Genomic DNA, 16,802 nt, shown 5'->3' with positions numbered 1-16,802 from the left:
AATATTGAGGTCATTTAGCTCCCCAAGCACCACGCTAGATGGACACATCAGCCCTGAGTTCTGTGCTAGCCAGAGTGGAAGAACAGCCTCCCCCCTCCACAGCCCCACATCAGCTAGAGAAGAGCAGAGCAGCCCTGGCCAGCCTGCCAGCGCCCTCCGCCTCCATTACCCTCAGTCTATGAAGGACAGGAAGAGATGGGGCCACACAGCACATGCGGTGTTGGCTGCTCCAGGAAAGGCTTAGCTCAATGGTTCTCAACCAGAGGTACACGTAACCCTGGGGATACACAGAGATTTTCCAGGGGGTACATCAACTCCCATTTGCCTAGTTTTACAACAGGATACATAAAAAGCACTAGCGAAGTCAGTACAAACTAAAATTTCATACAGACAATGACTTGCTTATACTGATCTATATACTACACACTAAAATGTAAGCACAACATTTATATTCCAATAGATTTATTTTACAATTACAGGGTAAAAATGAGAAAGTACACAATTTTTCAGTAATAGTGTGCTGTGACACTTTTGTATTTTTATGTCTGATTTTGTAAGCAAGTAGTTTTTAAGTGATGTGAAACTTGAGGGTATGCAAGACAAATCAGACTCCTGAAAGGGGTACAGTAGTCTGGAAAGGTTAAGAACCACTACTCTATAGGATATGATGTTTCCTAAGGAAACAATACACCTTCACTTAAGTTCAAAACTCCCATGACCTCAAGCATGGTATATATAAGGAATATGTGCAACTGCTTTATAAGTGTACCAATCTTCTTAGATGCAAACACAATGGCAGCTAGTAATGGTTAAACAGAAAAGCTTTGTTATAATGTGAAATCATCTCCTGCAAAAGTATGATTTGACAACAACTTGAGCCCTATTATATAAATCATTTTCAGAAACACTGTTCATAACAACCTTCAATGATTTCAAAAGTAGCATCATTCAGAGGTTCAGATAAATCAGTTACAATATCACAAATTTAAGCAAATCACAATCAATAATAATTGCCAGGTCCTGCAATATGTGAAATGTACAAATTAAACATGATGCTTTTTTCTCTCTCATTTAGATACTAATTACTATAAAACCTCAACAAAAGAAATATCTAATAAGAAAATTACAGTGAGGTATATACAGAATGTATGGATGTACCTAAAGTATAAAGTTATGGCCCCTTGTTGGGTAGCAGAAATAAAAAGCTACAGTAGTGTTTTTTGGTTAAGGCAAACTGCTATTTGAAGAAGGTCCCAGAATGTCATTAAGGAAAATCCTGCAGTCCTTCAGGTAGAATTCTCATCACCTATATATTACAGAAATGGGTGTACCGGAAATATCAGAAACAGACTGTTTGAAATGTTCTTATTCATACTACTTTTAATGTTATTGAAGAAGTTTAGAGCAAGGTTGGATTTTTCAATTTTCAGTGTTGTGAAGAAGCCCAGGAATAGCACAGAGAGTTCAAAGCCGCACCAATGCCACTTCAGGCCTCTGATCTTCAGACTTCACAATTTATGTCAGTTAGGACATAGCTGGTACATAGGATAGAAGCAGTGCTTAATTTATAATGAAAGAGATGCTGGAACGCAAGCAATTAGGTGCCAGGGCTCAAGCAATGTTTTTACTTGAACTTGTGAACCCAGGCATGGGAATCATCTCTGCCCCCGTCCACACCTCCCAACCAGGAGGACTATCAAAAATTAAATGGGCCAATACAAGACAAAAGGTTTGCTAATGCCCCCATCCACCCACGGAGAAGTACATGCAGAAGGCCTCATCCCTTTGGTTTGTATGCTGAAACTGGGAAATAAAAATAGTGAACATAAAGATTTTTCATCTCTTGGCTGCTTGAACTCTCACAGGGCCAGCGACATTAAATGAAGGCAGAGATCCCCATGGGTTACCCCTGGGTTTGCCCTGAAAGACATTTTGAATTGACAAATTACCACATCTCTCATCTTTAGGAATGGTAACTCATAGACGGTAACTCATTTGTATGTATATGTTTGTTTGATTTACCTGTAAATAACTCTTGTTTCTTTTTCCTACTTAATAAACCTATAGACAGTTTATTACAGGATTGGCTACAGGCATTGTCTTTAGTGCAAGATCTAGGTTACCAATTGATCTGGGGTAAGTGACTGGCCTCTTGGGACTGGAAGCAACCTGAATATTTTGTGATTTTTTTTATATGAATGACTATTTATCACTAAGTCCAGCTTGCCTGGGTGGCAAGGTAGACTGCAAAGTCTAAGGGGACTGACTGTGACTCCCTGGTAAAACTATTTATAGTGAACCAGGAGTTCACATTTCTTACTGGCTTGGTGAAATCTATTTATACAACATACCGTCAGTTTGGGATGTCTGCCCTGTTTTTAACAGTCTGCCCTGTATGTACTCACAGTTAAGAGCCACTCCAGACAGTATGACAATTATGTAATCCACTTTGTATATTTTTCATGTTTTTCTTGTTATTATTTTTCTTAAATGTTAAAGAAATACCAGTATAAACATACTTGGAAACACTACCATGCTAGCTAGTTAAATTAGACAAGCTGAATGTAAGCAATATATAGTAATAGAATAATAAATAGAAAATATGTTTAAAAGCCAAGAAAATAAAGCTTAAGGAATTTACAGTTTCCTAAAACATAATGCAGTGGTATGTTTTTAGAAATTTATCTTGTCAGTTGTTTTCATATTCAAAGGACTGCAAGTATGAATCATAGATTTGACATTATTGAGTTTCTTGACTGGAAGCAAGAAGCTGTTCTTCTGGTTGATTAGTAAAGAAAGAGCTGTCCTAGAAAAAAAAATTCTAGTCTTGCATCTGTTAAAATTATAAATAAGTACTATCACAATGGCATTAAGACAGTGTGTAGAAGTATATATATTAAAAACACATACTTTGATTTTAAATCTCTAGCTGTGTTTTTTGGATCTGACATTTTGAATATGTTTCTCTGTGGCCCCAATACTGCAATCTCATCTGTGTGGATGGACCTTGGTGCTTACATGGACCAGATTTATGTAATTTCCAATGGAATTTTGTTGAAAAATGTTATCAAGCGTGACATTTCTTGTAGAAGAATGGGAAGCTTGAGGGGGTGGTCTACCCACTATTTTGGAGTGAGCATCCTAGCCCACCTCCATCCCTAGGCTTCAATATCCAGCCTCCAGCCTGAGCCTCAATTTCAAAGTCCTTCTATACAGTTATTTTTAGAACATTAGTACAAGCCCTACTAACCCATGTCTTTCAACCTAGGCTGGGAGGCTTGCTCTAAAATGCTGTGTAGACACACCCTAGGTTCCACTCACGGTTCCACCAGAGATTTCAGGACTTCCAGGATCCCTGCAGTGGAGCCAAAAGCCTGTCAGACTTGGAAGCTCTGGGAGCCCCGGCTCAAGTTGTGGTTCTCAAAGTATAGGCTCTTGGCTCTGCAGTTTTGGTGTTTTGAAGTTTCATAAATGAAATTGGTTAGAACCTCCAGTTCACAAGAAATGTCCACAATTTGGATTCAGTCTGAATCGGATCAAAACCATATTTTGAAATGTCTAGATTTCCCAGGAAATTCCCAATTTGAGCCAGCTCTATTCCCAACAGAACCTGCAAAATATATCTCTCTGTTGTGGGAATCGCATAGCTTAAGTATTAAATATTGGGTGTATTGTATATGGGCTATGAACATAACAGACTTTTATGATTCCTTTGAAACAATCATACTGAATTCAAGATTTTAATTGTACCCAGTAAATTCAGGGCTGAATATATGTTTTTTTAATTTGCATGACAATTTTTTTTACAGACTTAGTTAATTAGATTGAATAGATAATTTTTGTGAAATGACTTAATACATATTTAAATCAAACCATCTGGCTTGACTAATCCCAAAAATTTAGTATTTTTCTTTTAAATTTAGTTTTTAATATAGGAAAAAAAGGAAATACATGAACACAAATGTACTGACAACATTTGAGGGCTGACAAACTCATCCAGAACAAGTTTTTCAAAAGTGTTTAAGTCCGATTTTCAAAAGGGACTTAGGCACTTAGGGATAGATTTTTAAAGGTATTTATGTACATCAAGATTCAGATGGGCACCTAATGGGATTTTCAAATGTTCCTAGTCACCTAACTCCTACTGATTTCAATGTGAGTTAGGCACCTATGGCTAGATCCACAAAGGGGACTTAGCTTCAGTGTTACAACACCTAACATTGAGGGACTCTGCTGCCTAGTGGAATCCACAGCCATGAGTTAGGCACCTAGGCTCCCTTTATAATGCCTGGGGAGTACTGGACACTTAAGAATGGGAACCACAAAGATAGAACACTGAACTGGGAACTGCCTAAGCTAGCGAAAGGAAATGCTGAGGGGAGGGATGAGTCTTAAGCCCTGCCTTTAAAAGGTAGTTAGGCACTAGGTCTGGGCTGGAGAGAGATGTCTATCTCCACTTAGGGTTCATAGCTGCGAACTCTTTTCTAGGGCTAGGCCTCTTAGACCTTTCTCACAAAAGAAATGGAGGCGGTAGTGCCTTCCTCCCCATAACCTTTATCCCAGTGGTTAGAACATTCTTCTAGGATGTGTGACACCCAAGTTTAAGACCCTGTTCCAATGTCTATATAATTATTTATGCAATGTGGATCAGCTTCAACAAGAGAGAGTGAAAGAACCCTACCCTGGAGTAGTCTATAGCTTACTTGCCAGGTAGGAGGCCCAAGTTTGAGTCCCTGCTCCACAATGCATAGATGGGGCATTTGAACCAGGCCTAGAACTGAGTGAAATGTTTTCAGTGAATAGCAAATTCACTAAAAAATGCATTTTGGCGGGCACTGAAACAGTTTGTGAATTCCAATTGAATTGCCTAATAGATATGACGGGGTGGCGGAGAGGAAGGGGAAAAAAAAATCAGAAATTTCCATTTAAAATGACAATCAAAACATTTTGTTCAACCCAGACAAAAGATTTTTGGTTTTTCATTTTGGCTAATCAACAATCAATTATTTGCTCAACTCTACCTGGGTCTCCCACATCTTAGAATGATCTTTAGGACTCAATGTATCATTAACTTTCAATGACATTTAGGCTACTACAGGCTGAAGGAATTTTTGAAAATGGGACTTAGACACTGTTGAAAATTTTACCCGCAGTCCTTAACCTAGTTCTTTGTGCACAGGACATGTAGTACAATGCTAACCTGCCCATTGTTTGAGGACTTTTCATGTAAATCCTGTGTGTACTCTATATTTTCTGCTGGTGTATAACTGCCTTCATTTTAATATTTCTTATGAATTACTTACTCAGCATAAATCTCAAATGGCATGTATTGTTCAAGGTCTGTGACAAAAACATGTCCTTTGCGAGCATTTTTAATGAATGGGACACATAGTAAATATAGTTAATGAATGGGACATTTTTATTAATTTTTATGTATTACATTGTTCAGCAGATGAATTTCAGTCAGTAGACCAATTTATTGAATACAGATATTTTTAGATTAAAAACGACCTTTCCAGACTTCTGGTTGCTTTCCCAACTATTTCTTTTCTTTTTTTTTTTTTTTCCAGGCACAAGTCTCTGCATGTAACAGCAGGAATACAAATTATGTCCAAAGCACTTAAAGAGTTGACCAAAGTATTTTCTGTTCTGCTATAAAGTTATCAAACATTTTTAAATACACTAAGTCCCTAAAAAACAAGGGCTGAATTCCAGGCAGATTCATTATAGTAGTGCCTGCTGCATTGCTTTAAGATCTCTTGGGGGCTTCATTATAAACTCTTTAAGTAACTCAAGTTTACACATTTGCTCAGGGCTGAAAATTGGCATTCAAATTCTCAGTCCATGATATTGGAGAGTAGAGAGGGAAAAAAGGTAGTTTGTTTTGTTTTTTCAAACACTTCCTTATTCACTTTCTCTACACCAGACATGATTATAGACCTTTGTCATATCCCCCCTTAGTCATCTTTTTTCTAAGATGAACAGTCCCAGTCTTTTTAAACTGTTCCATACCACTAATAATTTTTGTTGCCCTTCTCTGTACTTTTTCCAATTCTAATATATCTTTTTCGAGATGCAGTGACCAGCACTGTGTACAGTATTCCATGGATTTATGTAGTGGCAGTATAACATTTCCTTTTTTTATTAGCTCTCTCTTTGCTAATGGTTCCTAACATTCTGTTGGCTGTTCTTGACTGCTGCTGCACATTGAGTGGATGTTTTCAGAAAACTGTCCCCAATAACTACATGATCTCTTTCTTGAGTGATAATAGCTAATTTAGAACCCAACATTTTGTATGTATAGTTGGGATTATTTTTTCCAATGTGCATTATTTTGCACTTATCAACATTGAATTTCATTTGCCATTTTGTTGCCCTGTAACCCAGTTCAGTGAGATCCCTTTGTAACTCTTTGCAGTCAGCTTTGGACTTACTAGCTTTCATAATTTTGTATCATCTGCAAACATTGCTACCTCACTGTTTATCACCTTTTACAGAACATTTATGAATATGTTGAACAGTATAGATCCCAGAATAGATCACTGGAATATTTACATCTTTCCACAGTGAAAACTGACAGTATATTCCTACCCTTTGTTTCTTATCTTTTAACCAGTTACTGAACCATGAAAGAACCTCCCTCTTATCCCATAACCACTTATTTTGTTTAAGAGCCTTTGGTATGGGATCTTGTTAAAGGCTTTCAGAAAAGTTCAAGTATACGATGTTGACTGGATCACCTTTGTCCATATGCTTGTTGACTTCCTCAAAGAATTCTAATAGATTAATGAGGCATGATTATCCTTTACAAAAGTTGTGTTGACTCTTCCCCAACGCATCGTGTTTATCTTGGTTTCTATAATTTTGTTCTTTATGTTCCCTTTATGTGGTCTTTAGACTTCCTTTCTATGTCTACACCTATTTGTGTCCATCACAGCTGCTTGGGAATTTTTCAAGAAAATGTTTATTCATTAGAAAATTCCAATTTGTTGACCTAAACTTTTCACAGAAATATATCAGGTTCCATGAAAATTTCACTGAGAAGGTTTCTGAGATCCAGGATAGAATCTCTGGCGAAAATCAGAGCGTGCAAGACCAACCCTAAAACAACCTGATGATTAGGTCACTTACTAGGTATATCGGAGACTCAGGTTCGTGTCTCTTAATCTATTCTGTTGGTGTTGTTCTATTTCATATAAATTATTAAATATCCATTGGGCTAGAGAGAGATTGACTCTATAGCCAGCCTGCTGGTTAGAGTGCTCACCTAGAATGTGACAGACACAGGTTCAAATCCCTGCTCTGAGTCAGTCAGAGCAGACACTTGAACTTGGGTTTCCTGCAACCCAGGTCAGTGCCCTAGGCTAGTGGCTATTCTGACAAGCATCTTGGGTTTTTTGTGAAAAATTTCAGGAGGACTTGGTTTTGTCACAATGTGGAATGGAAACAAACTTTGAACCCTGGATATTTTTGCAACATAAAATTCTTGTTTTCTGGCCAGCTCTAGTGTCCATGCATAGCCATTCTCCATACTTGCACTGAAAGACAAAACCTTCCTGCACACCATTCAGGACCTTACAGAATCAAGGGCTAGTACAGATCTGTAACTTTTGTCTGATTCTGATCTTTAGGTTTTGACATGTTTTACAGGGAAAACCTTAAATCTGCAAGGTAGTGGCTAACAGTGCTGCTGACCTACTTACATATGGGTCGATGCAAGAAAAAAGATACAGTAGATATTGCTGGTTTAGCCAGCAAAGCACATTATTGTTAATCACAGCTGGAATCTGACACTGGGAAGACCTTAACAACCAAAAGAGCAGTTTATTTTATGAACTGCATTGAAAATTGACCCTGATGTGATGTAAATAAGAAAATGGAATGTTGTAGAAATTATACTAGTTCATGTGTTTTATTTTGTTTTGCTTGAATGTTGAAGTATCTTTTAAGTGATCAAAAGTGTCTTTGAGTCACAACAGTCAAACATGGGAAAGACCACATACTGCTCTAATTCTGCTCTTCACATCTTGCAGAGATTAGGGGGTTGCCTGAAAGACATCATTAGAAGCTTTTATTCCAAACTGACACCATATAAAGAATTTCCCCTGTTAGATCTATAATATCTGCTCCTTTTATTTTTGATGCTACACCATGTAAATTAAATCATGCCGTTAAACAGCTCAGTAATCAAGATAGTAATGTCAAAGCTAAAATAAAGAGGTAATTTATACTGTATACATACATTTAAACAACGTCTGAAATATCCCCCTCTTCTCTAGTTTTTTTTCAGAATGGTCACTGTTGTTCCCTTATTTTATAAGGGTTTTATCCCTCCCATTTTCTCCCCTGTGTTGTTGAAGCCCCGTCATTTACTCTTTTCCTTTGGAATTTCATGAGTATGTTTTTAATGATTTCCATTATGTTTGTAGTATACTACTGCACAATAGTACAGTTTCCCAAGTCAGTGACAGAGGGTACACATGGAACCCTTTTTTAAAAGATCATTACAATATTAAAGGGAAGATTGGGGTGATTTCCGATCCTCTGGCTGGAGTCATCCCCTTCACCACCTCTCTGAATACTGTCACTAAATCATCCTTTCCAGGAATTACTTTCCCCCCAGGAATGATTACTGAAAAGCAAAGTATTCATCTTTGGAATGTACCAATGCTCTGATCCAAATCCCTGTTGAAGTCAATGGAAAGACTTTGGATCAAAACAAGTGTTTGTTTTGTAAATTAATTTTCCAGGAAAGGCTTTACCACTACAAGATCTTCCTCAGCCCTTCCCTGCACATTCAAATTATACACGTATTTGCTACACTATCAAAGTATTTTATATTTTTCAAGAAAAAAATATACATATTACCAGCAAATAGAGTGACTCTAAGATTGTTTGCTATGAGGTGTTGCCTGCTTGCTTGGTTATGATATTGGGAAAATGACTTTGTTCCAATGGAAAAATATAGTTTCCCAGTCCTAGGTTCCCACTTCTCTGTGAGCACGCACACCACTGGTACAAGGATTTTGTCAAAGAGAAAGGAAAATTGTAATGGGAACCCCTTAAGTGACTGGCAGCATATCATTGTTCCATATGGCTTTTGGAGAAAAAGATGATTAATAAATATAATTATTACTTATTATTATTACATACCATCAAAGTGCAAACTGAGGCCAACTGCTGACGCAGCAAAAAAGAGTTTACTACTAATATTACTACTAACTAGTATTTACATGAATAGCTCTTCGTCTGCCAATCTCAAAGCGCTTTAGAAAGATGGGTAAATAACATTGTCCCCATTTTACAAATGGGAAAACAGGCACAGAGAGTTATAGTGACTTGGCCAAGGTGATACAGCAACTCAGTCTGAATAAAACCTAGGTCTTCTGTCCTAGCTCCATTGCCCTATCAATTGAAACATGCTGCCCCACACTTAGCAAGTTGTTTAGGGGAGACTGACCCAAATGCAAGTGCTTAATACTACAGGAGTTGGTAGTGATAGCAAATTTTCGTTCTCTCAGGGACTCCTTTCATAGCATGGTAATCCTTACAAACCCTACTGGCTTCCGTGGAAAATAGAGGAATGCACATTACGGAGCAGAAGATGAAATCAGCCCAAAAACTCCATTTCCAGAAACCTACAGACCTAACTGGAAACAACTACCATCCAAAACCAAGAAAAAAAAGAAAAGAAAATTAAAGTGAGTAATACTGCTTATTTAGTTAGCCACCCTCTGACTCTCAAGTTGTCTTTATTTTTATAAAAGGATCATTTTGGCTCTGTGAAAAGTATATTCAATTTCCTTAGGAAAGATTGCTTTTAAATCTTGATTTTATATGAAATTATTTCTGCAACGTTTATTCATCTTGAGAGAAATGTAATTACTTTTGAGAAAACAATATAATTAATTTTTCTAACTTTTAATAATGTTCTTAGTTGTTACTCTCTCTCTTTGTACCAACAAGATAATTGATAACTCACCCCCCCAGGTCATAGAGAAAACTCACCCCCCCTTCCTCAGATCATAGAGAAAAATCAGGAGTTAAAAGAATTCCAACCTTATGGGCATCTATACCCTGAAAACTGATTCTAAAAATGGCATTGCTTAGTTCCATGTTTATGGTGTCTCAGTGATTTCCTGATCAAATCTGCTCAATTTACTAAAAAGTAAAGGTTTTATGAACTAAAATTAATATAAATGATTGCTGGTCCTGCAAACAACCTGGAAGATGAGCATTAACCATCATTTTCTGACTCACACATGGCTAGTGATAAAAATTCTAAAATCAAAACACAGCTACCAATTCACTAGATAAGAGGAGAGTATAAGGGATTTAATAGACTCTTTAATCAGAAAAGTGATCAGATATAACTGTGAATATGCATGTTAATAAATATGTTGAATTGGAAAAGTCACTTTTCAAAACCAGCACATTCTAAGTAGAATCGCATATTTTCTACCATTTTCCATTTAAAAAATTCAGTAAAGGTCACTTCTCCTTAATAAAAGGGATGTTAACACGTTACCTATAGGAAATGGGGGGTCAATATCAGTTAATATAAATGAAGAAGCATTATGGAATGGTGTCCCAAAAACATTCCATATAGATCGATGAGATGAATAAAACTACTACTCTAGTACTCTGAGAATACTTTAAAAGGTCCATTTCTATTTATTTAAATCACACAAATCTTTGCTTCCTGCAAATCAGCAGATAACTGTGTATTCATTGCTATTCAATTATCTAATGAAAGTTCAACACATCTCAGAAGCCACAGAAGCAGAATCAATAAGTTAAAAAAGTTACATCTGGATTCTGTACCAGTCTTTATGGGTATTAATGGTGGAACATACAATAAATTTCCAGGGCTATTTTTCCTAAATGTTTATAGGAAGAGGTGTCACTGAGCTACAGAAGGTCCTCCTTTAATAGACTAATCTCTTTTCAAGGCAACTGCTGCATCTCTCTTGTCAACTGGTTTAATAACCACTGTAACTCAAAAAGATACAATATGCTGGTCACTTGGAAAAAACTATAAGGGCTTCCAGAAGTAGACCTTACTCTATACAACATAATCTCATTTGAAGATCTACTTTTGTCTTCTATATCATTCTTATTTATGTTAATCAATTCAACACACTAAGTTCCATCAAAGATCTAAATAAGCATTTTAGAAGTGAAGCTATTGCCTAGAAAAATCAACCAACCCAAGCAGTTATGTATTACAAAGCCTGGCAGGTTTAATTACCCTAACAAAAATGACCCCAATCTGCAGTTGGTGTAAATTGACCTAGTTCCTCTGACTTCAACAGAGCTATGACAATTTACATCAGCTAAAAATCTGGCCCAATCAAAAGATAATGTATCACTTTATAGCAATAATTCAAGCATATTTAAAACAGTGCTATGCATGTATTATGTGCAGAAATACCTATGCACCTCCAGTTTAAAAAGAATCCTCCCACAACTTGTTTTCAAAAACAGGCTTGTAACTGTTACTGTCAGGAGATATCACCTGATGAAAATTGTCATGCAATAAATGGAATTTAATTTGAATAAAGACCTTGTAATTTTAAGGCACAGCTGAGATATAAAGCATGTAAATAATAGGATTATTTCTGTACTATGTTGGCTGTCAGTGGGAACTTTGTTGTAATAAGGCAGTTATTTTAAAAAAAAAAAAAGAAAAAAGGGAAGTGTGTATTGCTAAAATGTCAAGGCTCATTGCAACTTGGTTTCAGTTCCAACTTTTTGTTGCGTGAATACAGCACCAGACAATGGGATGTTTGGCTGGAAAAGTGAGGAGCGACTCCCACCCATTTCCACTTACCTCTCCTCCAATCTTCTCCTTTCAATACATATTATTTTAAAAGGCCCAACTGTGTAGCAGTATATGATCTTCTTCCTGTGCCCTTAATTTCAGCATCTCTGTGCAACATACTTGCTGTCCACTTCAGGCCAAATCTTGGAAGTTGGCTCACAGCCTAGTTAATAAGCTCAGGAAATTTGACATAAAAGGTGTGGGAAGGAATGACAAGATATTCAGTCAGATCATGTAGATTCCAACCGACAGTTGGGTTGCTGCTACATGATGCAAGATGAGGAAAGGCAATAGCAGGTTCAAGCCATGTGGAATGTTAGCCTTGTGGATTCTCACTCTCAGCCAAAATTACAAATTCTTTGTATAGGAGATACAAGTAAAGAAAGATTCCTTCTTCCCTGGCTGCAGACACCAGTGAAATCACTCTGAAACTGTTCCTATATAGACAGTAAAAAAGGTTGCTTTTTTTGCCATTGCACTGTTTAAGCCAATGCATTCACATATCCACCAGCTGCAGTCACATCCTTCCTCAGGCCCACCCCTCTGCTGTCAGAGAAAGACACCACAGAACCCTGCTCTGAGCCCATTTGGATAGACTTTGCAATGGGTACTGTGGTGTTACCACAGCATTTAGGTGTCTCTGTCCCCAGAACCCGTATGCACAATGCTAGCACAGCCCAAAGATGACCATTCTACTTCTCCTCTCTTCCCAGCATTCCACTGTAGAGAGAGGCTACACAGCTGTACTCCACAGTGTGCAAAATTCTCTACTGTCTGACCCACTAAGAGGTAGAAATGTGGCATTTTTACTGATAAGGGCTTCACATAGCTGCACAGGCACACTACAGATTGCCCCTTTGTAATGTTAGACCTATTGCAATTTTTACCAAAATGCTGAGGAAATATATTCGGTAGCGGATTCTCCTACAAGCCAGTGCTTCTAACTCAAGATCATCACTTCTATCAAATATTTGATTTATTTAGAAAATGTATATATACTATTCAGCATTTCTTTAGAAATATAGTCTATACTCATAACTTATACCACTTATACCACACAATGCTGAAAAAAAAAACTATATTCATATCCTAATATGGTTTTTAAATTTTTACCTAAATATCTGTATCCATCATTTCCATCCACTATGGGTTGCACCCAGGTTGACTTTATTGGAATTATATTTTTCTGCTTTGCACCAGGCGGAGGATATAGTGTGAAAATCATTTCGAGCGCTTGATGCTTCTTGATGCTTGTTACTTCAGGAGTGTGACCTGGGAATAAATTAACAACAGTCATATAGTGCGTTACAACTACACTTGAAATACTGAGGCATATTCTTCCTTCTGATATATGCATGCAATTCACACTGACATTAACGGTAGCTGCACATGGACATTTGGCTTCATCACACACTTAGGGATGGTTTCACACCCTAAATTTGACGCCTGAGACTGTGCAGGCTGAACCATTGAAGCACCTCACAGTATCCGGCTAATGCATGTTAATTTCATGATCATGGTAAAGATTTGGATAGATTTAGTTTAGTTTTGGATAGATTTACTTTAAATGCTTAATGGCAATATTAAGGTTCTTCACAGAATACTACTAATAAAAAAGCTCTAATAATTAAACTGGTATTATGTACAGTAATGATGCTCACTAGTAGATAATGTTGTATTAGGAAACATATTAAGCCACACTAATATTCTGAGATTTTCAAAGGGTGAAAAATCACTGAGGGTTGGGTGCCTAACTCCCTTTGGCCCTTTGAAAGCCCCAGGCTAGATGCTTTCTGTGAATTGGCCATGAACAGCACTACCTCAAGCTTCAGCTTGATAAATTATTTGAGAAAATGATATATGAGCTACAACTTCAAGCAAGCAGTCAGTCTTTTCAATAACTATTTGAAATGATCAGTTGCTGATTTGTGTTTAAAGTTAAAGAAACTATGAGGTGGATGTTTCAGATATTGTGAATGCACTTTGTTTTTTCTCATATTAAATTTATTGTGTAAATTCTAAAAAGTAAAATTAACAAATGCTAAAATGATATCTTAATCATTTAAGACACAACAACTCACAGAATTATACACTATCAAAATACATTGGGAACTATTTCCTACCAGTTTTTTGTTGTTTTTTTAAATGAACTGGGTGCTTGTTGAAAGCACTAGACTGGCAGTTTGGGAAACTAAAATCCTGTCTTTGCATACAGTACAGGCAAGTGTTAGTGTCAGTTTCTCCATATTATATGGTAGTATTGACCAGGAGGAAACACCTCTAAGTACTGCAAGGAACACTTTATTTTCCATGCCAATTAGTCTCCACACACAACCCACCTTCAAGACTATCAACTGTGGTAATATTGGACTTCTAGTGTGAACAATTTTGGCATCCACCAGAAAGCAGAATGAGTCATCCATCTCATGTCACTGTACAACCATTCACCACTGACAACTTTTGGTTGTTAGCCATCTGAGTTGCATTTGAAACCAAGATCAGAGGGAAAAGATCTGTATCCCATTAACAATTAAACTCCAAGGCATCACAGCTCTCAAATCTGAACTTTTAAAATTTGTTGTCACAGTTCAGTAAAATCACTTCATGTTGCATTCATTTTCTTCAGTATGAAATAAGTGAATGTCACACTTTTTTGTCATACCATTTTTATTTAACAAATTATTTTCTATTCATTAGTAAAAAAAATTATAAACAAGGCAGTTCATTTATCAAAATGAAAAATGTTCTACTCCTTGAACAAGGAAAGTGGAATCTAAATAGACTGTCCCTGTTCCTAAATTAATGGAACTCTTACATGTAATATTTCTCTTAAGCATTAATGTAAGCACTCCAAGATCATTAATGAAGAAGTAGACTGAGGAACAGGAGTTACAGTTGAAGGGCAAAACTGCTAAGAAAGCATTTCAGAGGGATGTCACTGAGTGATACAACTTAGGAAAATAAATGAAAGGATCATTGATCTCTGATATTATAATTAAATGCCAATAATACATGACAAGGAAAAAGGACAAAAATGTTTATTAAAACTTGACTAAGAATGTGACCTGCAGGACTAATCAAGCCGATATACTGAGAGGCCATGCAAAAGGTTACAATCAATAACACTTTATTTTAAAATGATTTTATAACTTAAGAAACAACATTTAATAAAAATTCCTGGTTACTATTTACAAACTCCATTGTACACAACACTCCAAAATTTGAAACCCAAGGCCAGATCATTAGCTGATGTAAACTATCTCAGCTTTGATGACTTCAGTAGAGCTACCACAATGTACACCAGCTGAGGATCTGCCCCCAGGAGTCAATAGCACTGCCCGCTCTTATTTTTTTACTCCAAAGAACAGCAACATATTAAAAATACAGATAACTTGAGTTCTGGGATGTTTACTTGTTTTTAAATATAGAGACAATGAAATGTTAAAATTTCAGACCATTTTGGCAATCCTCATCACATCTCCGTATAAGCATTTAAAAATATTGCAGCATATAAAGTGATGCATGGAGATTATCAGTTCCTATCCAGACTATTAACACAAACTTCTCCCAAATTCATACACACCTTTCTAAAAAAGTATGGGAGAAAAGAATGATCCAGGCTAAGCTGAATAAGAAGTACAATAGCTGATCTTGTAATATACATCACATTTATTGTAACAGAAGAAAATTCACTAAAATCAGATGGAATTCATCTCAGAGAGCTAATGAAACTAACAGAAGTAGTATGAAAGTGACTGGGTATTATTACTGAAAGCTAACAAAGTACAGCCAGGATCCCAGAACTGGAAAAAAATGACAAAACATATTACCTATTTTAAAGGAGAAGAAAAAAGTACCAGGGAATTGCAGAACAGAAAATTCAAATTGTTAGCTAGCAAAGCAGTCGATTTGTAAGTATCTCCCAAAGCTTGTGGAAAGGTGATAAACAATAGAAATTTGGATAGGCAGAGACAAGACATGTCTATTACATATATTAACTTGCATGAGCCTCCTGCTCAGTGCCATCACTACCATTCACCACCTTAACACAATGTAACTTCCCCACAGGCACTCTCAATTTGTACTGGAAAATACAATACCCAGCTCTTATCAGACTTCAAGACAAATGATCCACTCTTCCATTTCCTCATTGCCTCCCAGCTCTCGGGCTGGCAAACTTAATTTTTGTAATGCCATTCATACAGTAAACAACATTAGATCCATCACTCTGCATCTGTTAAATATTAGACTTTAAATTGAAGGCATAGCACACTAAGAAAGCTTCCAACATACAACACAAAACAAAAAATGGATTATGCATTTGAATAGGAATATTTCTAGTTTATAATTGCAGCAGTTATACAAATAATTTAAGCACCAATTGCCAGTTTTTTACACCAAACATTCTGATTTCTATTACTTCAGATAGCTAGAAAGATACTTTCCCTGTCAGAAAGTTCTCCATGTTGAAAGCCACAACGGTGATTGCTGACGCACTCAGGCTCATCGGGTTATAAAAAAAAAAAACATTCCCTTTGTTCCCCCCAGGATATGGAGACAAGGAAACCATATTTTTCTCTAATCAAACATCTAAATGCTTGGCACAGATGGGTTCATTAGAAAATCCATAATTGGATTCCCTGACCATTCTGTTTCTAAAGCTCTTTGATAAAGAATGGGTTAATTAAGTTATTCCCACTATACTGGTAACAAATTTCCATTCTTTTGATGTTCAGTGAAACAACACACTTTCTACATCTTTATAAATAAAGATTGTTCTTTCGGGAAGCCCAACGGTTAAATTGTCTTTTGTTCTGAAAGCTGTTTTTTAATTTGAATCCAGATAGAAATGGAAGAATGGTATTACCTTTCTTTGAAAAGGCCAAGCAAACTAAATTACTCTTCTTGTTAATTGCCCATGTTCTGTTTTCTGTCACAGCAGAAAATTAATTGTATATGGCATAAGGAAAAGCTGTAT

General features: G+C 36.6%; 1 protein-coding gene across 1 annotated transcript in view; it reads right to left on the bottom strand.

Annotated features, from left to right (window-relative positions):
* Nucleotides 1-7,985: 7,985 nt before the first annotated feature.
* Nucleotides 7,986-16,802, bottom strand: part of IQCM (IQ motif containing M) — a 107,898-nt gene continuing 99,081 nt past the window's right edge. Inside the window, exons 8-9 of the mRNA XM_067551591.1 lie at nucleotides 12,938-13,096; nucleotides 7,986-8,048 (exon numbers count right to left, since the gene is read on the bottom strand). Coding sequence (XP_067407692.1) covers nucleotides 8,008-8,048; nucleotides 12,938-13,096 — 200 coding nt within the window. The 3' untranslated portion in view covers nucleotides 7,986-8,007. The remainder of the gene's footprint in view (nucleotides 8,049-12,937; nucleotides 13,097-16,802) is intronic.

This window comes from Emydura macquarii, unplaced genomic scaffold (genome assembly GCF_026122565.2).
Source record: "Emydura macquarii macquarii isolate MOO-44397 ecotype Brisbane River unplaced genomic scaffold, CSIRO-AGI_Emac_v2 contig_1363, whole genome shotgun sequence".
Taxonomy (NCBI): domain Eukaryota; kingdom Metazoa; phylum Chordata; order Testudines; family Chelidae; genus Emydura; species Emydura macquarii.
This window is presented reverse-complemented; position numbering and strand designations above follow the sequence as displayed.